This window comes from Seriola dumerili, unplaced genomic scaffold (genome assembly GCF_002260705.1).
Source record: "Seriola dumerili isolate Sdu_G_001 unplaced genomic scaffold, Sdu_1.0 BDQW01000138.1, whole genome shotgun sequence".
Lineage (NCBI taxonomy): Eukaryota > Metazoa > Chordata > Actinopteri > Carangiformes > Carangidae > Seriola > Seriola dumerili.
In genome coordinates, this window is record NW_019174393.1 from 4716742 (window position 1) to 4742165 (window position 25424).

The following is a 25424-nucleotide window of genomic DNA, read 5'->3' on the forward strand; positions in this document are numbered from 1 at the left end:
AGTCAGGACATAGGAGAGATTGATTAAGATGATGTGTGTAGTTTAATGAGCGCTCCCTCACATTGGTATGAGCCACATGGGCTTCGCTCGCAGGAATCGGGATCAGCTACCAGGCTTCAGAGAGCGGATACACCGAATCCCTACTCTCTTTTATCATGCCTCATTACTACCTCCACCCCCCCACCCCACCCCCCCACCCCCATTATTCATATGGGAGTGATACTGTTTATACGCTGTAGGTGGATGTCAGTCTTTTAAGGATGTTTACTTGGCAGTGAGGGTTTTCAGGAGTGTGTGTATGTCAGTATGTCTGAGAAAGAGTGTGTGTTTGCTCGTGGTGAGTGCCTCAAGGTGCATTCCTTGAATTTACTGCATTTCGGTTGCAAACCTTTCTGCTGAATCATTGTTAAAACTACGCCTTTTTCCAGATTTGTAACCTGCAAAATCTCCAAGCTGTTTTGCTAAGTAGATACCTCAAATACTTTAATCTCAAGGCAACCGTGACTAATTTAAATCTGAAAAATACATTTTCTGAATTCCTTGTAGCGATCTGTCAAGCCAACGAAGTCTTGCCAATATTACATGAATCTCTAGTAAGGTAATGTCATTAAATCTAATATGAGTGGAAGAAAGAATAATTTGATGCACAAGGTCGTCTTTTCCTTAAAGTTTAACTGCTTATAATGAATCATATCACATTTCTTGTCCCTTTGAAGGATTTTACAGAAATGTATTTTATTGTATCCAGCAATGCAGACAACAGACTTGTATGGGTAATGGTATGTAGTGGTCTTTTGGGGTCAACACGAGGGCAAAGAGTTAAAGATCAATGTGTCAAGATGCCAGAAGCAGACCTGGAGTACTTCCTTTGTGCCTTGAGGTTAAATCTTGTCTAACTTGAGACATCTTCCTGCCTCTGTCTTACATTAGACCTGCACATTAGCATCTCCACTTTCCAGTGGTAAACAAAATAGAGCCTGTGAAGTAAAAAATCAGTGATGCTCTGTGATTATGGGGAATTCTTGGCGAGGCAAAGCATAGGTCCTGTCAAAGCTGTCGGCGAAGGCATACAGAGACACGCTACAAATAGCTATAGTTTAGCGGTGCCTGTGTGTGTGTGTGTGTCTGTGTGTGTTCTGAGCCTGAATAATGCTGTATACATAGCGTGAAGAGAGCTATTTGTCAGTGTGTGGCTGCATTCTCCCCAGACTCATGTCCTAAGATGTCCATCTAATTACCTGAGTTGCAGCATGGGCACTTTCTGTAGGAGGGTAAGCGAATGCGATGAGCTCCAGCTTGCACCGCCTTGGGGCTGACAGAGTGTGAGATGTTTGACAGCTCCTCTGTCAGCCCACCTTCCTCCGTCTGTCTCTGTGTTTAGCCATTCCTGCGTCTGACCTTGCTACCCCTGATGAATGTTTTATTATTCTTCCCCCGCAACATGTTGAAAGGTAATCAATGACCATCAATATGGACAAAGACGGAATCTCTTCAAGGATAGCCAAGGTCAACTGGAAAATCCTTGGGTTGGAGGTTGGCGCTATCACAAATCAGTAGTCTATTCTTATGACACTATTTATGTAAGTTATCGTGTAGCTTGTGTAGCTGTTGTAGCTGTTGTAAGCTTCGGGTATTGAACTGTTCAAAAACTACTCTCATATTGGAGTTCTTCCATCAGCCGAGCAGGGCTTAACATTACAGAGGTAAAAAAAAAAAAAAAAAGGCATTTGCTATCAATAAAACAGATTCTTTTTCCGTTACTGGAAACATTTTATGACATGAATGGATTTTCTTTAAGCATTTGGATCAAAGGAGTACATAAACAGCCTTTTTCCTGAGGTCTGCAGCTGACTGCAAAAGTTTCAACAGGTGCATCTGTCATTGTTGCCCTGACAGCAAATCTTTACCTTCACTCAACACCTCAGATACAACCCCGTGACCTCAGGGACATCGTGTCACAGAGCATCCACTCAGTTTCAGCCTTGAGGATGGCAGAGAAGACAAGTCCCACCTGGTTGAGCTTTTTCTTTTTTGCTTTGGCTGTCCTCCATGACTAGTAAACACATCAACTCTGAGAAGCCTCTGACCCATATCTCCTGCAAGCCTCCCCTCGCTCTGAGAGTCGCTGCAAGAGCCTCAGTGTCAGTAAAATCACAGATTTACTGTCTTAACTAGAGGCTCCTGGTGTGAGCAGGTGAGAGGTCGACTAAAAGGCAGCGTGGCCGACGGGTTGGTTCTGTGCCAAAGATCGACTGCCGGTGACATGTGAAGGGGAGGCCAGGTGCTAATTGGGGCATTGGGAACGCAAACTAGCTGGCTGGCGGGGCAACATGATGGACAGGTTGTCATCTCGAGTTTCAGCTCCAATGGGGAATATTACCCAACACCATAGCCGGTCAGCCGTGCACTGAAACCGGCAGTTGACATTGGTGCTGGATAACATCACTCTGCACAAACACATGCGCATAGCCGAGGGAGCAAATACACTCCTGGCTCACACGTCACATTTAGATACGTCGTCTGCTTCAGTAAACTGGTGTGAGAGAAGGCATACATAAACGCGCCGGCATTCTGTGCAGTCATATGATTCCTATTACGAAAGTCTGGATATAGATAATTGGTGACAGACAACAATTGGGAAATTAATGAGACACAGTTTATATAAAGCCTTCCCTATCTGAGCCAGTGCTGGCATCTGTCCACGACAAGTAGTTGCAGTACAGTAACTTTGTGCATGCTGTTTGCATTTTGAGTGCTGAGTGCAGCCTTGCCTGGGAATGTGGAGTATGTCTGTTGGACAGACAATCGGACGACTCTGTCAGCCAGCGCAGGACGTCCTGGGTGGTCTGCTCGCACTGAAATGACACCTTAACTTCCCCTCTGCCATATTTATACGCCACCAGTCATTACTGTATACCATTGGGCTGAGTCCCCCAGGAGGATGGATGACCGTCCGGTTCGGCCAACAGTCATTTTTTATCTGAAGAGGGGCCTGTCAGTTGCCAGGATAAAGTCTTTTACTGGCGCAGTATGTATAAGTGGGCCAGCACTGTATTAGGTAAGTGCAGCCATCTAGAACTGAACCCAAGAGCTCTTAGCATTGTCCGGACAAAGAGGAATGGTATTTGGCAGCGGGTTTGAAGTCAGGCCTCCGTGATGAAACCTACTCCATCTTGTGAGGAGACATGAATTGCAAGGGGGCGGTATAAGCCCCTGCTTCAATATTTATCAAGACGGGTGATTGGGGTCCTCCCACCAGCTGCCCCTGACAACCGCAGAACTGGTTCTCCTTGAGATGAATAGAAAGCCAGACTCATTAGCATGGAGTTAATTTATTCATGCTGGCCTTTCAGGTAGAAAGCCAGTTGATGAGGGCTGATTTGCATGGGAGACACTAAGGTTGGTTTGTAATTGGCCCCACTGTCTGACCCTCAAGTGTTAATTAGGTGCAGGGACCTTTTGGCTTGTGTTCAGACACTGGTGTTAATCAAAAAACCCAACACTCCAGACTCCCAGTCAATTTCATTGAAGCCGTTCATCCCTGCTTCACGACGGCTGAACTCATGTTCTGACAAAATAATCCCATGTTGTTGCTCTGTGCTGTTTTTCATGTTGTGTTTACAGAAAAGTCTCTGCAGATGAGGATTTTCATGAGGCAGCTCCCTCAATTGGCAAACAGTAGGGGGATTCTTACAAACTACAGATGTGTTTTTTAGTGTTAAGCACTTTTCTGCCACCACATTCCCTTTCAGAATAAACCAATCATGCTGCACTGTTTCCCTTCATGTTCTGCCACATCTTGCTATCTCTCATCAAATTGCAAGAAGACGCTTAGGCCGTCCAAGTAATACCAGCTCGGTCAGCTGGCATCAGCTCTGAAAACCTCAGATCCGGGCGGTCCAAAACTACAGTCGCCTCTCTCATAAAGATCCTGCATAGTTTCCAGCCACTGTGAAACTCTAATTTTTACAATGCTGCATTGCAACAAACAGCTCCTTGTATGGACATGTCAAACCAGAACCATGGTGGCATTGTTTACTGCTGGAAGAATCGCTGTAAAACTCGGTTATCTGATCATGCAAACAATTGTGGAGGCCAAGTCTGACAGAGAGTCTGAAAACCTGAGGAAAGCTTCCTTGTGGTTGTTGCCTCTCCTCCAGCACTGCAATCTCCCCTGCGCTTTAATTGCTGCCATACAAACAGGGCCACAATAACAGGTCCCGTCCTGTTGCCCGCATTTCTTTCTATTTCTACTTGGCTTCTCACCACAGTCGCATAAGAGAGGATGTTCTTTTTTAACTCTGCGGGACTCGGTAGCTTGTTGCCTCTCTGGGTTATTACCCCAGTGTTCGTTCCCGTGAACAATCGATTCTCTTACGGTTTACAGAGTGTTGAATTACCTGCCACAATGATCACAGCTTGTAGTTTCTTCAGATATCCTTTTCTTCAAGGCTGTTGTGGAGACAGCACAAACAAAAAGTGCAATCTGTTGTCTTGAAACAAAGGCTGTATTTAATTTAATTTAATTTTGAAACTCCAAGAAGGAAATCAGTCAAGGATCGGCTGACATTGCGTACGTGTTTGAAAGATTAATGTGCGTTTATTAGGCCAACTGTTACAACACCAGACCACCTCTGCAGATTGGACGCTGATTTTAGCCTGTATCTGTTGCTTTTTTTTTATTATTCTTGATTAATCATTTTATAATGTAGTCCATAAAAAGTATTTAAAAAAACAACTGCATTTTTTTTGTCTGACCAACAGTTCAACACAAAACAACATTATTTTTTGTGACTAAAAGCTCCAGAACAGCTACTACTGGACTTTGTGGGGACATTGCTTATGTCACCCAGTGATATTTATTTACAATGATCTTAATCAAAGAAAGGCTGACATTTGAGAATCTGAAAACAAAGAATTCACTCATTTTACAACAGTAAACTGGAACAAAGGTTAGTTTTAGGGTCTCTAAAGTCTGAGAAAACTCCCTTGCCATCAGGGTTATCTTGGACTGAAGCGAAGACAGATTTCAGAGGGGGGGAGGTGCATTAAGGATCGAGTGTTTTTGGACTTTATAAGAGTCTAAAAGTAAAGATATTTCAGCCTGTTCATCTTAAATTCTGACCTGTTTCCTCTCTCACAAGTCCCTAAACTTTATGAAAGTGCAGGAAAGGAAATGCAGGCGTCTCCCTTTAAAAAATCAATTATTAAAATAGTTGTCGATTTATTCTCTTTGGGTCATTAAATCAACTAATCTTTTGAGCAAAACTTTGATCTACACGCTCTTTCTCATTAATTTGCTTTACAGCCCATCTGCCAACATGTGAGGAAGGTTTTCTGCCAATACGACCCCTTCTGCAGCAAAGAAAGCAACCTGCTGTTTAATATTGAATGACTCCTGTCATTTCTTGGCCCAACAAAAGGCTTTTGTGCTGCTTCCGCTTGACCACTTCACACAAATAACCTACATCAAAGAGAGAGAGAGAAAGTCTCAGTCTTCCAGTCGCCGCCTTGCCCTTTCGGCCAACCCCACTGTCCATCGCATGGATCAGGGTGGATTGTATCAGCGCTGGTCTGCCCTCCAACCAATAGGGCACCATGGGTCGAAGCTCAAAGTCAAAGGCAGGGCACTGGGGACTGCTGTGAGGGCCACGGGGCGGTGTAAGATCCACCTGCGCGCATACATAATAGAAAACCCACCAACTGTCAATGCTCCAACCCTGCTCCCTCCGTCTCTTTGTCCCTTTCTTCAGTTTTCTTTCTGCTTCTCCACCTGCAGTGAGGACAGCAGCAAGAAGGACAAAACAGATCCCATGCCCTTAAACAGCCTGGTTTATTACGCTGTTGTCTGCATTCTACCCTTCAGCATAAACAAAACGCATAAATCTACACCCCAAATCCACAACAAGATGCACGACCATGCCATGAGTAATGTCGTCCGCGCACACTTTTGACACTCGTCCATCTCGGGAGTGGTGGGGGTGATCTCAGCAATGAGGAATGCACATAAACTCATGACTAACGAACCACATGTGGTCCAGAGGATTTCTTCATCACAGACACGAAAAACAAAAAACAGTTGTGCTCCAGCTTTTGTTTTCTGTTTTCATAAATTGTTGTTCGTGACATCTAATTTGGAAGATTTACAAGGCTGCGCTGCCAAAAAAGTTGACAAGATGCCACTGCGGGAATTAATTTGGACTCAACACTAGTAGCAGCCTCACTCAACAAAGACCTCATACGAAGGTTATGAGCTGGCACTGATTCTGTAAACTCCTCATCCCAGCGCATGTATTGAATGACTCAGAGAAACCTTGACAATTGTTCAGAGCAGCCCCTCATTCTCCCTGACAGAGCAGGTGCACCATCTGGCAACTTTAATGTTGGTTTACAATGCTGCAGCAGTGCAGTGCATGACTCATATGTTTGCATGAGACTGAAAGCAGAGCACTGAGAAGATACAGGATCCAAAGGTATGTGGGCTCCCGAGGGTTTCGGTTTGTCTCTCGGTGAATAAGCCGGGTCCATGTGACACACCCCTGCTGCGTCCTGTCTCTGCACCAGGCTTAACTGGCCTTCCACCCTCATGAGGGAACATGAAGGTCTCCTATTTCCCCCTACTGAGAAAACAATACAAAGTTTACCATAACATTAAACAGTTATTTCACCCAACACCACACCCGTCTGAACAATTTGTTCCCCTTGTGGAATGTTCTGGATGGATGCTGTCAGAAAGAGAGCTGAAAAGACATGAGTGTACCCTAATGTCAAAGTTAATTGACAGTGGGAGGAGGCAAGTGTTAAAAGTCAGCGAACCTCATTTTTCACACTATATATTCACATGCCAAAAAGAAACAATGGTCATTAAACAATACAGTATCATTAATTAGTAAAAGTGTACTCTGTAAGTTTAGAGAAATTGAAATCAATAAAGATGGCATTGACTAGATGCTATTCACCTTTATCTATCAACAAACGATAAAATGTTTAATCAAGAAAACCAAGAAAACGATAAACCTTGGCCAATCCTGTGTATTTTAACGACCACCCTTTTTTTTGTTTAAAGATTTTTTTTTTCTGCATTTCTGCTTTATTTCTTTAGCAACAGTAGAGATAGACAGGAAAGTCAGGGGAGAGAGAGAGGGAATGCCATGCAGCAAAGGGCCCGGGCGAACTCGAACAGGCCGCTGTGGTAAGGACTTAGCCTTAGCACATGCTACACGCTCTACGAAGTGAGCTACCAGGGCACCCCGACCCCTGTTCTTAAATTTGTATTCGTGCCTGATAGTACTAATAATGAGCAATTTAGCCTGAAAGTTGTTGATATTCGAAGGACTAGTTTGGCTACTATTACTATCACTAAAATAATAAAATAGCTAAAATAGCTAAGGCTGAGCTAAAAGTTAGAGGAGATAATACCACAGTCTCCATCTCTACAATCTTCAAGGGACAGGCTCAGTAAATATCAAGGGAAGTAGTTGAAAAAAAGAGTAAGTGAACCTTGAGTTAAGTTTATATATACAGTATATATAAAATGAGAAATGCACATTAGCACACAAACCTTTTCTAACTTCACTATAGCTAGCTTAGCTTAGCTAAAGCTATTTTAGCTAGTTAAAGTTGCTTTTAAAATAAAAGCAAACAGCAGTCATGAGGTTTGAGTTGATAATAAAATCTCTGCTGAGCAAAGGTAACTGCAGCTAGAAAACCCTGTGTAGCTGCTTTGCACTGTGTAGTTGCCTTTTTCACAGGCTACATAACTGAAAAAGCTGTGGTTCTTTTGCTGCCCAACTGAGGTTTCACTCAACCGCTGAGATTATTTCTGCCTGTATGAGCTAGTATAATGATTGATTGTAAAACAAAAACTCTTGCTCAGACCAACCTTTGTAAACAGCTGCATGTTAAATGAGAGCTGTCACCTTCTTATGCTCCAGAAAAGCATCAGCTAGAGGAATGTTTAAATTAACCCCCCCCCCCAGTACAAAGATGAGGTTCAGTATTGTGGTTTAAAAGGTTTTCCAGAATTGCCTTATTTTGGGAAGATGTATAAAATAGATTTATTTTTTTCTGGCAGTATTTGGAGCCTTGCATGTTTTTAATTAGCTGTAAGTGAGTATTTCACTCTTGGTTCACAGTCTGGCAGAGCAAGGCGTGTAACGTCTTTGGTCTTTCCAGCGTTAGGATAATATTGCCTCTGCACTGAGCTCTCTGTGATATCTGTGATGCTATCTTCTCAGCTTTGAAGCATGAGACTGATGCGATCTCTCTCTCTCTCTCTAGAAGTTTCTCTTTTTATTAAACACACATCTGCTTGACAGGGCACCTTGACTTTTAATTTTGTTTCTGGCAAGTCAGGTAAAAACATAATCGTATTTGTGTGCATGTTCTTGATTAGGTGCCGGATGATGCTCTTGCCTCCAAAAGACCCCGCTCTTACTTCAAGGCATTAACCATATAAGGCGATTTACCTAAACATGGTGAATGTAGAGAGTGAAGAGTCGTGGGAAACTCGCCTGCAACTGAAGTGGTTAACTTTTCTTTTATTTAAAGTTAAACACTCCAAGCTTTTACGTGGCGAATCCGCCAAACAACAGCTTGTGATCAGAGTGAGGGGTGCCACAGAAAAAGCCACTTCCCTTCAAGATAAAAGGCCCCAGCCTCAAAAGCGTATGTCACACAATAATGAAAATGTGACTTTAGCCCACGGCATTGAAGCAAAGCATAGGCAACCTGTTTGTTGATTAGAGGAGGGAATACAAAGAAAGCCCAGAGAGGATCAGTGAAGGGGAGGAAATTGAGGGTGTAGATCTACATTGCCCCCCCCCCCCGACACCGGGCCTGCTCTCAGTGCAGATTGAAAAATTGATAAATATGCATGAGTTTGGCTTCAACAGTGAGGGCCTTTGATGGTATGGTTGAGAGTTTTCTATCTCTGGAGCAAATAGGCTGAAAATAACTGTCTGAGCATGTTTACTTTGTGTGTGTGAACAATGTGTGCTGTTAATGAGTAGAGAAGACTCTGCGGTGTACAGTATATACTGTATCTCTCCCAACAAGTTCTCTCTAGACGCAGCTTCTTTTTTAATTGACTGGATGAAAGTTAGGTGAAACAGGCAGTGTCTTTACCAATAAATCATTGTAAGATCAATTTCAGGAGCCATTCAGGCTGTGTTCATTAAGTCTCAGTCCGTACGGTTCAGAACAGACTGCTTTTTATCTTTCTAGAAATAAGAATGATCTTAATTTTACATCATTTTGTGAATATTAAAACCTTTTGATTCTGACTTGACTCAGTCTCAGCCACCTCTTTTTTTCAGGTTTATAATCACTATTTTAAATTACATGTGTTCATTTTGCAGATACTTTTGTCCAACGTGACTTACAAATGAAGTACAGATTATAACAGATAACACAACTTTTTGTCTAATTTATGAAAACACCTCATTTTTATATTTCTGAAGAAATATGAACCTTTACCCTTTTAGATTAAGTAAACCCATAATTTGACTGACCGCATCACTAGTATCCAGTTCCTATCACATTTTAATATGATTGTACCAAGGGATATCACAATAGACTGGTATTGAATGAACATTGTTTCATGCGGACACAGTCTTGGCTGGTCTGACTTGGTCTTGTCTTGGTCTTAAGTGATCTTAACTGCAGGAACTGTCTCTTTTGCATGTGTTCCTAATACACAAGAGAGGGATTATGGATGTTTTTTCAACTTAACTGGCCGTGCTTCTGTGTGTCATACTATATATGATAATAACTATCTGCGGTATACTTGTAAATTGCTGCTGCATTGCACCTTGAATATATATTTGCAGCAGTGGCTCGGCTCTCCCATTACAAGAACTGAGGCGTGTTTAAAAACCAGCATGCAAAATCCTAAAAGTCATATTACAGTCGTACTGAGTTTTCTTTTCAGATCTCTTGGGCTCAAGTGTGGACATAATTTGAAGATCTCTTATTCTGATCAGAGTGAGATTAATGTTGGCTTGTGTGCAGCTGTTTCTCTTGGGTTTAATTTAGTAGAAACAGGAAGAAAATGCCTCTCATCTCATCTCATCTCATCTCAGTGTGGATACAGTCTTATTTTTCCTCCGTGTGTGTCTCAGACCTGCAGGCCTCCCAGTCCTTTGAACACTACAGTATATCAGACAAGGCCATGGACTACAGGATCCTGCAGATGGACGAGGACCAGGACAGGATGTATGTGGGCTGTAAAGACCACGTCCTCTCCATGGACATCAATAACATCACCCATGGCACGCTTAAGGTCAGCAGGTCATGCTTGTTTGTATATTCTAATGCAGTGCTGGCAACCTGCATCTCGATTCTCTGGCCACCACGAAGGAGAAAATAAAATGTTTGTTAAACTGAACAGTACGCGAGGCACATCATAAAACCACTGCAGTACACATTATTCTAATCTGTGCCATGATATGCAAATTACCACACATTTGCCATGATCAGAACAATTTTCAGGTCATTCAAAAGAGCTATAAAAATGCTCGAGCTCTCTGGTAACTGATTTTGCATGCAGTGGAGGACTTATCTTCAGTGTAATTGACAGGCATGAAATGCATAAACAGATGGAAAAGCATTTAGGCTCCCCTAGGGAGAGCCGCACCGCATCCATTTTGTCCAAGTAAATTGCTTGATATATTCATTGAGCTGGACCTTTAAGCGCCTCTCCCAGGTTTAAAAACACACACATTTTCCACAGCCGGTAGTCGGCTGTAATCACTGACACTCAAACAGAAAGTTTCAGGACATTTTGTTTCAGTTTCCAAAAAAAATGTTTCCCTGTGATTTCTGTCTGCATGAGCAGGATATGCTCAAACCTCAGCTCACTCATAATCATTTTATTTCTCAGTAAATCTCTCACTGCTTTCCAGGAGTTATTTGCCCAATTTTCAGTTTAAATGCTTTAAATGTTTGTTTTTCTTTTTTACCACCAGGTGTTTTGGCCTGCATCTACCAGCAAGATAGAGGAATGCCAGATGGCAGGCAAGGATCCTACGGTAAGAAAAGTAAAACTATCCAAAACCATCATGTTGGATCACTTGGGGCCTTTTTACAATTCAAACAATAAATAATGATAATAAATAACAAAAGTAACTAATTAGTCGCTGGTGAGTATTTCCTGCCAGTTCCAAACTTGGACTGTAAATGAAAAAGGGTGTAGGCCACGTGACGTCACCATTAGGTTTCTGGAGAGCGGTTTTGAAGTTCAGAGTGGGCTGCTCTGCCATCGCCATCTTGGCAGAGCCTGACTTGGCCTAACTCCAAAAATCGGCAAAAAGAAGGGGGTGCGTGTGAAGCTGAGACTTCAGTGCATGCATACATGTTTGTGGCAAGCATACGCTCACCCACCTGTCACTCAAAGCGGCCACGCCCCCAATTATGCATAACTTTAAGCCTTAAGAAAATTTAAACAGGGTATATAAAAGTTCACCCCTCATACAGTTGTCACGAAGGGGGAAAAGACCCAAACCGCACCAGTACCAGGCTCTAAACATGTTTATTTCTGCTATAAATTTAGGCATTTTAATATGGGAGTTTACAGGGATTGACTCACTTTTTGAGCCAAAATTGCAGTTTTTGGCAATTCAGTGCTGGCTTCATTTTTCAATTATACTTTCATACATTCTTTAAAGCAAGGCTATGTAATTTTGTGAAGACATAACACATTCTTCCTCTTACAAATGAAAAGCTGAACTCACAGCAGTCCAACTGGTTAGAAAACTAGCCATCATGCTTTTTTGGGCAAGATGGTCCAGATCTAGACTAAAGGTTTTTGCCGGCTGTTCCCAGATCCATTCCTCCAAGTGGGTCCACAGGGGAATCGTGCATGTAGTGTGCACCTCCTGGGATTTCCCTCTCCCATCTGCGAGCTTGTGTCAGGTCCAACCACATGTGTTACAGGCAGCAGATGTCTGCAGGGTCACCGACTGGCTCGGAGTCCTCCTGGCATCGGCGCCGTTTGTCAGGACGAGAGTGAAGTGTGGGCGGATTGAGGGCCACGGAGCACTGTAGAAAAAATAAACCAGAATCAAAGTTTGCAAATGGGACACAGCTCATTGACGCAGAGGTTTCATAACCCGGCCTGATTCTGAGCAGCACTTGTTAGCTGCAACAAGATTTAATGAAGACATACAGCTACACTCAGAAGACTGATTTCCCCTCCGCCTCTGTTTCCCTCTAATTGGGTTGTTCTGAAACGAGCACATGCACAGTTGCCTATAGACACTGCAGTGCAGAAGGCAGGGGAATAGAGGAGGAAAATAAGGGCTTAGTTTTTAAGTAAGCTTTTACATACATTAAAGGCCTGATATTTAAAGATGCAGTACAAGTGAAAATAAAAAGCATCACACCAGGACAAGCGCTGCTCATCTGTCTTACACCATCTCTCCAGTCTCTGACAGCAGCTGGGGTAGTAGAGCCAGGGTTTTGTAGAACACGCTGTTGCAGAAATAGAGAAGAAGCTGTTTCCAGTCAATGAGTGATTTGTGCTGCTCTGAGTCACAGACCGCCTGCTGCAGACAGGCTCCCACAAATATTTGGGTGAGCCATCTCTGTGTGGAGCCACGCTGTGTCGCCCCCCCCCCCCTTCTGTCATCCCCTCTCCTGCATGCAGCTCTGCCAGATTTGCTTCTAAAACTTTCAGTTTCCGTTTCAGTCTTGCTCTTTTTTTTTCAGGTCACTTTTTCCAACTCTTTTGAGTCCTCTCTGTTTTTTACCGCAGTGTATTTTTTCATCCATAATAGCCGTCTTCTTTCTCGTGAGTTTCTTCATTTGAATCAGAGTCCGCCCCCAGCGCTTCTGTTATGGTTACCCGCCCCATCTGTATATATTAAGTTCCTCTTCTCCGATAGAGTCTGTGGTCAAGCAGAGCTCCACGGAGTCACCGCACATTGTTTGCGCCGGAGGGTGGCACATGAGGAGGAATATAGAGCCAGGTTGATTAAGTCTGTTTGCCGCTCGCTCAAAAGCCACCACTTTAAACTCAGCATGGTCAGCACTTGAACTTGAGGCCATGAGGCTGGATGCTGTTTATTTGGCACAGTCACAAAGGTTGCGTTTGTATCACGAGAGGAAAATAAAACAGGATACGACTATGTATATGTATATATATTCATTGTATATGTGGCTCTGTGAGACTGACATCAGATACGGTTGCAGGCCCCAGACCCTGTTGGTGTGTGATGGTTGAAGTAGAGGGTGATGAGATGAATCTGCGATAAAAGTGAGGAGACAGCAAGACACATTGAGAGAGATAAAGAATAGAAAGATAAATAACAGAAATGGGTGTGTGAGGGTGAAAATTCAGTTGTTTTTCGATAGCTCTCAGTGGAGCTGTGCACCGACCGTGAGCTGCCGCAGCTGCCATTCCTGCGGCCATGGCCAAGTTCCTGGCGGCTCCCTAGATACGTCTAACTCTCCTCCCCACTTCTTTCCCCTCTCTCTATCTTCCTTTCTCCACCAGTGTGCTGCAAGCTCAGGCTTAATTAGCCACCAAGTCCAGCACTCCTGCTGCTGTTGCTGCTGCTGGGTTGGGGAAGTGGAAGCAGAGATATATGGAGATCAGTAATCTGTCTTTCCTCGATATATCACATATACCACTGACACTCTTTTTCCACTGGCCTTAATACCAGACCAGTGAGCTGTGGGATCATTTGATTGTGCTGTATGTGGCTGTTCACGCGTCATAACAAGTGAGATAAGTTTGAATTACTCCCTCATATGGAAAAAGTTCAGGAGAGATAAACAGGTTCTGGATGTGGTGTTCTCCTTGGCTGCATACCAGGAAATAAACTTTATCCTTTGTTATGTCTTTTTTTTTCAGTGCATTGTGTCATAGCTGAGATTAAAACAATATGAAAACAGTCATTATTTTTTATAGTGCCATAATGTCTGCAGCAGAATTGATCGAGGCATCTGCTTTTCATATTGTTTTTTTTTTTCTTTTTTGGTTAAATAACATTAAAGTGACATTATGTAATGTTTGCTGAATAATGGCCACTGTGGATACAAGTTAAGATCATGAGATAATGGCTAAAATGCTAAGCTATTGTAAAGGTACCACAAGCGAAGAAGAGCCAACGAACTGAATCATTAATGCACATTATAAACCAATATTAGCTAGTTATTGTATTTCTATTTCTATTACTTTGTTTCATGTGCTGAAGTTAGCATGCTAACCAGCTAGCCTCAGTCGGTTGGACTGTCTCATCACTTTCCAATACCGGGTCACTGTAGCATCCAGTCTACCCTGAAGAAGAAACACTGCTCAGAGGGCGTAATGTAACCTCTTGGACACAGTGAGGGCTGTTAGCATTAATAGTTAATGCTAACATTGGCTATGTAGCAATAGCAAAACCTACAAATAGCTCCTTTAAAGTCTGGTGCAAGAAACGATCATCTTATAAAAGGTCTCTTCACAACAATCTACTGCAGATTTAACATTTTCTATCGAATGAATCTGAGTGACATTTTTATTGTTGCATCTCACCTACTGAACTTTTAACATGTCTATTTGTTTATCTGTGTTTTCCAGCACGGCTGTGGGAACTTCATCCGAGTGGTGCAGCCTTACAACAGAACCCATCTGTTCATGTGTGGTAGCGGAGCGTACAGTCCCGTCTGCGTTTACATCAACAGGGGCCGAAGACCAGAGGTGGGGCACATGACGACAGATTCACTCCACTAAAGAAACAAACTCTTGAGGGAATGAACCACAATTTGGGGACAATGGCTTTTAAAAATATTTTAGGAGACACTATAGGCTGCAGAATATTACTAAACCACTAACATGATCTCAAAACTGAAATAAGAACATCTAGCAGCTGTATTGCTAAATTTTAAGATAAAGTATAATTAAATTTAAAATAATTTGAAGGGGATTTGGTGATAGGAGACTTTGTAAAGCTAACAAAATTCCTCAAGAGATATGGAAATATTTTTTGAGCAGATTTTATCTATTTCAAAACATACAATAAATGTAATTTCTATACACGACTTTCTACTGGAAGAAGTGCAACATTACTGGATGACAACCAGCACATATGAAATTGCCACAGTGTCAGCACATCTTATCTTAAATTCATGTGCAGCATCAGATAGTGATTGTTTCTATTCTTTTACTGGTCTGCTAGGAATTTACAAGTGTCACCATGTGATAATAAAAAAAAGTGAAAGACTTCAGAATTTTATATGAGCAAAGTTTTCATGTAATCGGTTTGATGCCACATGAGAGGAGATGCTGAGGATAAGAGGGAGAAAATGGAGCTCTAATGTAAAGGGATGGGGGGCAGATTTCTAGGCGCTGCGCTCTCATCTCCGGCCACACAGCTCTGGAAGTGAGTGCGGGGAAGCCCTCCAGGAGAAAAGTGCTCACTGAGTGAACAACATGCAGCCGCGGACTGCCGACCGCTGCCAAACACTAATAGGCAGAGTGAGAGAGCTTCCAACCAGGCTCTTTCCGCACTGCAGAGCCTTTTGTCATTTTGGGTTTTTTTTTTTTTGTTTTTTTGTTTTTTTGTTTTTTTTTTGTTTGAAAGTCAGCACTTAAAGTTTGCAGTTTCTCAGCTCAAACATGTCAGTGTCTGAGGAGAAGGGATCTGTTAAGTATAACAAGCTGCTGCAGTGAGAAGTTGACGCCGAGCTCACAGCGCGGACCTTTGCCCTGAGAACGTGCCCCAGACTATTATGTTGTTTGGAAACCCGATAGGATGGCTGCACCAGACAGGTTATTTGCATGTGTCAGTGGTTTTGTGTCGTGAGGTTGTGTCTTACTTCTTGAAAGTGCTCCTCAGATACATAGTGAAACATACGCTGCAATAAAACATCCATCTTACTGAACTCAATTAGATTTTTATTTGGTCTTTAAATTTTTATAAGGTGTAATTATTCCACTTGTTTACAGAGAAGCTTCCCTTTCATTTTTTCACAGTTGTCATTTGTTGAAAGAAAGATAATTTTAAAGTTCCCTGATATGTTTTAAGACACATAAAAATGATCTGATCTTAATGATCTGTCTGATATGGTTTTCCCCCAAAAAAGTGCCATAAACTACTTAAAACTTTTACGCAAGTGGTGATCTTGCAAACACCCAAGTGAAGTAGCAATAAGCAAAACACATTTTTGAATGGAGGGGCCCTTTAAGATTCATTGCAACATCGAATTACTTGTTAAAAATGGACAGTTTCTGTATTGTAGAGCTTAATGACAGAGCCTACCAGATGGACTCAGTCCACCTCCAGAGCCTCTTGGCAAACAGCAACATTTTCCTGAGAAAATACTGCTGGGCTGACGTCACTCATGCTCAAGGAAGTATCAACACCACCGCGGGCCAGACCTGAATAGGGATGGGCCCAGAAACCTTATAATTTAGACAGGTTGGACCATCCAGTCCGCTACCAGGAGGGGAGTTGAAACTTGGCAGCCTTTCCACCTGAGATGGAGGAATTATTATCCAACGCATTTACAGGGAAATTCCTCCTCTCCTCCCACATGGAATGTTTTTTTTATTGTCCCACACGGGCCAGTGACGGCAGAGCAGGCCAGGACTGCTTTTTGTGCTTCCTTAAAAGCAATAGGGACAGAAACGTGAGCAGGGGTAGCTTACAGGGCATTTGGTACGCTCACACATGCAGTTTTATTTTAGCAGAGTTCACCAGACTGAATAACTTATCATATTAAACTGTCTTCAAAATCTCTGACTTCCTCTTCTTTTTTCTTTTTTTCTGTGACAGGAACAAGTGTTTCACATTGACTCGAGGACCGAATCTGGAAAAGGGAGGTGCTCCTTCAATCCTCAAGTGAATACAGTCTCTGTCATGCTCAGTAGGTGCCTCCTTCCTCCTTCCTACACGATCTCAGAGTCTTTATCACCTTTAAAAAACAAATGTGAACAGTTAACAGTAAACGTGTTGTTAGCCAAATGCCATATGGGAATTATGGTCATGTTACCAGCCAGTGAGCATTCACATCTTGAGATATCTCAGTACAGTTGTATGACTTCAGGGTTGGTTTGCGTGAGAGTTTTCTATTTGGGTTTTATTACACTGAACAACAGTCTAGTTTGGCTGTTGTAAGATGTGAGGTTTTCAGGGTCTTCCACATTACTTAGAGCCAGGTTGAGCTGGATGTATCAAAACTTTCCAGTCGTAACTCCAACTGGGATGTTGATGTAGCCACTATTTTCAAGTCGAGAGCTGTTCAAGGAAACTGTGATGTTCATGTAATAGATATTTGGCCTGATATGTATTCAATAAGTCACACACAGAGTGGTGGGGAAGAGGAGGATCATCTTCACCTGCGGAGGAAGCAAATCTGTTATCTTTCAAGGTTTGCCAGAGATAGTAGAGATAAGTCTGCTATTGTACCAGCGTGCAGGTGTTTTCCTTGCTACCTCTATAATGTTGACTGGGGTGAGAGGGTTAAAAGAAGAGTCAGAGAGGAGATTGTCCTGTGTCTTTGCTTTGCTGAAGGAGACAGAGGAAAATATCCACGACAGAATCCATAATTATGATACCTGTAGAAGTTATCATGACGGGATAAGCACACAGCTTATCAACCTTCAACCTCCCGGCTTGAGGCTTATAGATGTTGTTCCTGCAAATATGTCCCAAAACATTTTTCTCCTGTTTTGAAAAACGAATATATTCACAATACGTATTATTATAGGTTAAATTTTCTCACTCTAAAAAAGGAGGAAAATTCAAATTTCAGTTCAACCTTAACACACTCTCCTCCGCCCCTCCTCCTCCCCCTCCTCAATTCTCTTTCCTTTGATCTCTGATTGGTCGAGGCGTGCTGGGTGGCTGTTGACACGTCTAAAGACGACACACTGCACCCTCAGCTCCGCTTTCTGACACCTGAGCATTGCCATGTCAGCAGCAGCAGCAGCAGCAGCAGCTTTGCCAGCTAGTGAGCGACTTCAGAGATGCCCAGGAGGGAGGGGGAGGGTGGCTCAACCTAAAGGAGGGAGGGAAGGGGGGGGGTAGGTGCTCTGCCAAATAGAGTCGAGGTCAAAGTTAGCAGTATGGAAGCTGTGATGCAGCACTCCAAACTTCCGAGGATGATCGGAGGTCGGCTCGATAAAATCCGAGCCTCATCTCCCATCTGTATGTTTGATCTGTGTAGAGTGTCTGAGTGGATTATTAGCAGCAGGACACACACAGACTGTAAACCTGCTGTTTATTCTGGAAACATTTATGAACAAGTCAAGCATTATTTATGGGTCATGCAATAAAGTGTTGCTGTATTTTAATTGTCTATGAAGCTGCATCAGCATAAAGCATATATGGTCATTTTTTATGCTGTGTAAAGCTTGTGAGTAGATTGTGGATTTTTTCATTTTGTGTGTGTGTGTGTGTGTGTGTGTGTGTGTGTGTGTGTGTGTGTGTGTGTGTGTGTGTGTGTTCATAGACCAGGAGCTGTTCTCAGGCATGTACATTGACTTCATGGGGACAGATGCTGCCATCTTCAGGAGCCTGACCAAGAGAAATGCAGTGCGCACAGACCAGCACAATTCTAAATGGCTCAGTGGTGAGCACACACTCATTCTCTCAAGATTTTGAGTGCAGATGCTGTTTATTGATTCCTTTTTTTTAATGTGTTGATGTCAGTGCTAAAAATCTCAATTTGCTATTATCTTCCATTCAGAACCAATCTTCATTGATGCCCACCTGATACCAGATGGAACAGACCCCAATGACGCCAAACTGTATTTCTTCTTCCGCGAGAGGCTGACAGACAATAATGGAAATACTAAAAATATCCACACGATGGTGGCCAGAGTGTGTCCAGTAAGTTCCTTCGTCTGTGCCTAAATAAATCAGCACTGTGTGCTTTTGTGGGTTTTCCAGTTGCTATGTGCGGCCTTTTGCCTGCAGAGCGACATCGGAGGCCAGCGGAGCCTGGTGAACAAATGGACCACCTTCCTCAAAGCCAGGATGGTGTGCTCAGTTCTGGAGGAGGACGGCACCGAAACGCACTTTGATGAACTTGGTGAGTGAAACACCACATTTATATTTTATATATATATTTCCTCTGTTCGTTATTTGACTGTCCAAGCTCCATTTTAGTTTCATGGTGCATGAAACAAGTTTAAAACTGTACTTTTTAAAATTCCCAAAATTGTGCTATTTTTTGTTCCATGGTTTCCTGTGATTGCTTTCTCCATAAACAATCCTTGAAGCCTCTGCTGTTTGGTCTGGATTAGGACTTTATCCCTTCGTCAATTTTCATAATTGTTCTGTTGCTTCTGGTTTCCTTGTATTTGTTCATGAACATATTATTCCAGTTTTGAAAACTGCAAACATCAGCTCACAGAAGTGTAGGCCTGCTTTTCCATTCAGGGTCATCACACTCTATCTGTCAGCACGTGTAGTTATTAATTCCTGCATGCATCATTTCTTTGGCAATCTTACCTGCAGGGGTGAGGTGATAAAGGCATGCAGGGAATTTATTGAAAGTATTGCACACCTTTCTCTCCACGTATGTGCATTTGTCTACGTGTGTTTTCCCTTTCAGAAAATGTGTTTTTGCTGGAAACCGATCAGCCCAAGGGCCTGTTGGTGTTTGGAGTCTTCACATCCACAAGGTAAGAGCCGATGGCAACGAAGCCAACTGTAACATTCCTGCAGGCCTCGGTGGTTATGTTAATTACTCTCTGGATATCAGCGGGAGGGGATGTGCACGTCGAAGGGCCTGTTACATAGAGACGTCATGTGTCATGTTGCAGAACGGCTCATACAGATGATGGACTGTCACTTACAGCGTCCCAGTGGCTTCACCAGATGGTCTTCGTTTTGATGTTTTTTCCTTATGATCACAGGCAGCGATGCACCATTTTGCTGACCGTGTGCAAGAGATACCATCATAGCGCATATTGATACAGAACATGTGTTGCATCGTTGCATGTGCATGGATAGTAGTAGACAGAAGGATTTGTGAGAGCAGAGAGAGTTTAATTATAGCATTTTTACAGTTAAATGAAACCCAAGACTCGCTATTCAGCATTCAGAGGAAAAAAACAAGGAGTGTCATTTTTCGCTTTCAGCTTTATCTGGACACACGGACAGATAAGCAGTTACATAAACATATATGGAGGGGGGATAATGTTGTGAGTGTTTGAAAGACAGAAGCTAAAACTTTAAACTAAAAGCTGAAAATAAAAATATTGATCTTGAACCTTGAAGAAAAACAATAATATAACTATAAATTTGTTTATTAGACACGTTTCAATTCAGATGTGATTTTCTTTTTTTTCATTTCACATACATATGCTACAAGTCTCATTGATGCCTTATGTTTAGTATTTTACATAGACTGTGCTGAAAAAGACCTGTGCTGCCAGATGGGATGCTGTTGACCCAATCTGGGAAAATTAGTTCCAGTAAGAGAAAAAAAAAACACTTAAAGAAAATAGAAAGTTCAAAAGATGAAGAGAAGCTCTGACAAATATGACCTGATAAGAGCAATACTTGAAGAAAACATGGGCACACTTTGTTTTTCTGTTTCTGCCCTTTGTTAAAGTGTTTGATCCAGCACCTGTAAAAGGTTTGTGTGTATAATGATAACAGTATAAAAAGATAAGATTATTATAACTTAAGTGAATCCCAGAGCGTCTAAATTTGAGCGCTACTTACTTTCAAAATGATCATGAACGTCATCTAAACATGATCATCTTTGACATTTCAAATTAAGGAGAGAAAAATTTACCACATATCATATAAACCTCTGTGGTAACTGTTTTAAAGGTCACTTGAACCATCTGTTCTGATCTCTATGTCACGATTCGTTTCTGTGCTCTCCTGTTCGCTCCCCTGGATTTACTATCCCTACTCTTACTGTTGCTAATATTCTCTGCCTTGTTTATTTTGGGCTCTGTCTCCTGCCACCAGATGTCCTCAGACTTTAATCCCTGTCCCGGTCAGCTGACTGCCACATCCACCTGCTCACCTGTCTCATATTCTCAATCACCTGAGCTTCCCCACCCATTCACACACCTGTTCCCTGTTTCCTCATTTTCCCAGCCAGTACTTAAACCATCCATTTCCACCAGCTCCTTGTAAGATCATGTGCTTATGTTGCAGTGTGTTTCCCCATGTGCCTGCTACCGTTGTGTAGTATCCTGTTTTCTATGCTTGCCCATCTGCTACTCCATCCATCTGTCTTTAAGCCTGGTTTTCTTCAGTTCATCAATTTAAGTTCCCTCACTGAACCTGTGTTTGGTTCACCCCTGCCTGTGCTGCGACCTTCAGTTGTTACATTAATTGAAATCCTTCTGGTTGACCGGGGGTGACACTTCCACAGGCCTTCAAACCACTTGTTACCTCAGGATCATAGAAGGGCTACAGTAGTGTATCCTTGCTCACAGATCACAGCCAAACCAAACAGTGAGGTCCTTGACTTCTCTGAGCTCAGTGTTATTCCACTCTACACATTGCATTTCTTCCTCTGTCTTCACTTCACACAATCTGCTTGTGTTCCTCTTTTCAACAAAGCCTCTTTTATGTGTTAAGCAGTGTAGTTTTAAGTGAGTGGGCCAAACCACATCAGATAAAGGAGGGGGAAATAGGAACCGTCCCCACCGGAGTGTGGCAGCAGTTCCACCCAGACTGTATGACTCGCACATCCTCAGAAACACTGACCTTAATAAACAACCCCAGAATATTTTAGCTGGGTGCGTGTCAACGTCATGAGAGTAAGTTCCCACTGTTGTTTCATTGGAAATATGCATCTCATTTCCTCAGCTCCGTGTTTAAAGGCTCGGCGGTATGTGTGTACAACATGGCAGACATCCTCACAGTCTTCAACGGGCCCTTCGCTCACAGAGACGGGCCCAATTTTCAGTGGGTGGCGTTCCAGGGACGTATCCCTTACCCAAGGCCTGGAACTGTGAGTTCATATTTAGGTCATACATGCATTTATTGGTTATTTCAGTGCATGATTCTAAAATAAATTCACATAAAATTGTTGTATCATCAAAATTATGATGCTTGAAAAAGCTTTAACAACATTTTTCTATACAAAGGGTGACAACAACACAGCAAATGACATTCATACACAGTCAATGGCAGTAAGCCAAACATAGTATTACCCATTAAGTTCATATTGTTCAAGTATTCCTACTCCATATAATTTCTCAAAGTGAAAATATTTGAGGACATTTACCAGAGAATTTCACAGTATTTAAAGTGAAATACACATTTGTGTTCTTTAGGTATTGCCCTTAACTGGATATAGAAGCACAGATGTACATTTTCAAGTGCCTTATAATGTAACATATTTTCTCAAAACTGCAATGCACTGTGGACACTATTTGTGTGTGTGTGTGTGTATGTACTAAGACTCCAATATCCTTGACACAAATTCACAAATTGATGTATGAACTAAATTAATATATAAAATAAACAGAGGCCCCAATCTCGACCCTTGTGGAACTCTTAGATTAATTATCAGCAAACCGTACATATTGCTGTCTATTATCTACATACATGTACTATATTTTGTCAATGACAAGACTTAATTTCTCCAGTGTCCCGGTGGAGCTTTTACACCCGACATTCAAACAACGAAGGAGTTCCCAGACGACGTGGTGACCTTCGTACGAAACCATCCAGTCATGTTCAACCCAATCTACCCAGTGGGGAGGAGACCCCTGGTGGTTCGTACCAACGCTGACTACAAATACACATCAGTGGCTGTGGACCAGGTCATGGCGGCTGATGGCAATTACCAAGTGCTCTTCCTGGGCACAGGTATGAATGAATGACCACAGACAAAAGTTCTATGCGTTAAAATTACAACAAACCAGCATGAGAAGGTTTTTCTTTTTTTTTCATAAAGATTTGTTTTTTGAAACTATATATTTTCCTTTATCCTATTCTTGAAATACAATTCAGAAACAAGTGAAATGATCTCACTCCACCTATAGTCTGGCTTTTGTTGCTTCTTCTAAGAAAAGCAACAAATCAATACCAGATTCCATTCTCTAGGTGATAAATATGGATCATGTTATCAGCACACTAAAATAGTAATAGTCCTCTCTTTAGGCTGTGGCGCCACAACAATCACTGCAATCCTGTAAGAACAAGGCAGGTTAGATATCAGAAAACAAAATTTCAAACAGAAAAAGCAATCCTCCTCTCTCATGAGCCATCTGAGGTTTTTCATAAGTAAATGATTGTCGAGTGGAGGCCCATTGCCACAGCTGGTTATCGGATAAACAGATAACAGAGGGAATAGTGCACAGTGGGTGTGGCCGCTAAATTGAAAACAGAGACATGACAGCATGACACAGCATGCAGCGTAAAGTATGCCACAAATAAGTCATAGAAAAGTGACAAGACAAGGTCCTTTTTAAAAAAGAGGACTTTGAACTTTTTTATTAGATCAGGGGAAAGTGGGTTGAGATCATTTCACTTGCGTGTGCAGAGTTTGTTTTAATAAAAAGTTGACAATTTTGACAACCAGCCGTTCAAGATATTGTTGCATGTTATTGGAAAAATCATTATCTCACATAAAAGACAGAATGTTTTTAAAGATTGATTATGGGAGTAAATGTTGCTCCAGTGACATTTCAAGAGAAACCAGTGTAGAATATATATATGTATATATGTACATACCTGTTTGGTATGTCTGTGCTTATAACGCTGTGGTTAAACAAAATAATATGTGTGTGCGTGTGCATAATTATGCATGCATATGTGCTTGTGTGTGTCCACATGTGCACATGTTTGCATTCAGCGAGCCACTCTGGGACTCTCTTAAACAGCTGCTTGTGTTTATCAGGCAGCCTCGCCGTTCTGTTACTCCTGCCTGGATTCTTGAAGAGAAGCCAGTGCTGTCTAACCATAACTGGGCCCCCGAAATGGTGATGGTTTGTCTCAAGGATGCGGGAGACGCTCTTATCAGGCCTTTCCAGGAGCTGTTACTGTCCCCGATCTGCTGCTCCAACTCCCCGGACAAAACAGTCTTATTGATGATGGCGGTGTAGCATTTAGCCCTTTTCGTGGCCCTTGTCCTCCCCTGTGCGAGCTTAAGAGCTTCCACTCCCGCTCCTGCCACAGTTGATTTTGCTATTGAAACTGGTCATGGCTATCATGGCTAATTCAAAAGCAAACACTGGGGAAGGAAAACAGACTCTGAGTTTATTTTTTTTCGCCAGCAGTTGTACTCTAGTTCCACACATCTCTGGGCATTCTTTGTTAAGTGTGTGTAGCTGCATGTGTTTCACACAGTTGTTAAACACATGTGTGTGTGTCTGTATTCTGCCCCCAGACAAAGGTACAATACAGAAGGTGATTGTCCTGCCAAGCAATCATTCCCTACATGAAGATCTAATCCTGGAGGAGCTGGAAGTGTTTAAGGTCTGCTGTCTGTCTTTCTCCCCTCTCTTTCTTTTTTTTATTCTCTTTCACTTTCATCCCTTTTTGTTCCCAAAATCAAAGGCAGGGAGGAGGAGGGCGCGCTTGGCCACAACACAAAGCCAGGGGCAGACAGACAGGGGCAGGGTGGCATTCAGGAGATGGATGTTCTGCAGTGTAGTGCAGCGTAGAGTGATGGGAAACATGCTAACATATTGCAAGAGTCTGGTAGTTGACCTGAGTGAACTTTTGCATATGCTTATTTTTATTTTATTTTTTTTATCTTAGCTGAAATCACTAAAATTGTCATCAGCCTGTGATCAGATGTAAAGGCCATGACTCCTTTGATCTTCCACTGCACCTGGAGAAGGGCAGCTTGAATCAGAAAAGATTTATTCTCAAAAAGTTGAATACATCTGGCAAGAAACTGATCCAAGATGGCTACCTTCTCTGCTATGACGTTTTCTTATTTAAGGAAAGCCTGATAAGCTGCTCAATGCTTAAAAATTTTTTTTTTTTAATAAATAGTTCAACATTTCGGGAATCATTCCTGCCAAGCATTAGAAGACAACATCAATATTTCTTCTTTCTCATCCTTACAGTAAATAGCTAGCGGTTAACCTAGCTTAGATAACCCCCCGTAAATCCACAATGTTTTGTTTTTACACTTACACAAATGAAACAAATAAGACATAACATGTTAATTAGTGAGCTTAGAGGTGCTGGCAGGCAGATATTGCACCTGTTATAGTGAGGCTAGCTGTTAACCCCTGTTTCCATTCTTTGCGTTAAGCTAACCATCTGCTAGATGTAGCTTCATATTTACGGACAATGTTCTCACCTAATTCTTGTCAAGAAAGCTAATACATGTATTTCCTAATATTCCTTTTTAAAGGACCAGTGTGTAGAATTTAGGGGACTCTTTTGGCAGAAATGGAATACAGTATTCATAATAATGTTTTCGTTGTTGCATAATCACAGGAAACAAGAATCGTGTTTTCTTTAGCTTAGAATGAGCCCTTCATATCTACATAG

General features: G+C 42.2%; 1 protein-coding gene across 1 annotated transcript in view; it reads left to right on the forward strand.

Moving 5' to 3' along the window:
• Nucleotides 1-25424, forward strand: part of sema3c (semaphorin 3C) — a 42248-nt gene that overhangs the window by 9166 nt on the left and 7658 nt on the right. Inside the window, exons 3-13 of the mRNA XM_022749281.1 lie at nucleotides 10122-10282; nucleotides 10968-11030; nucleotides 14567-14686; nucleotides 16764-16854; nucleotides 18442-18561; nucleotides 18679-18821; nucleotides 18909-19023; nucleotides 19549-19618; nucleotides 21774-21918; nucleotides 22559-22781; nucleotides 24304-24392. Coding sequence (XP_022605002.1) covers nucleotides 10122-10282; nucleotides 10968-11030; nucleotides 14567-14686; nucleotides 16764-16854; nucleotides 18442-18561; nucleotides 18679-18821; nucleotides 18909-19023; nucleotides 19549-19618; nucleotides 21774-21918; nucleotides 22559-22781; nucleotides 24304-24392 — 1340 coding nt within the window. The remainder of the gene's footprint in view (nucleotides 1-10121; nucleotides 10283-10967; nucleotides 11031-14566; nucleotides 14687-16763; nucleotides 16855-18441; nucleotides 18562-18678; nucleotides 18822-18908; nucleotides 19024-19548; nucleotides 19619-21773; nucleotides 21919-22558; nucleotides 22782-24303; nucleotides 24393-25424) is intronic.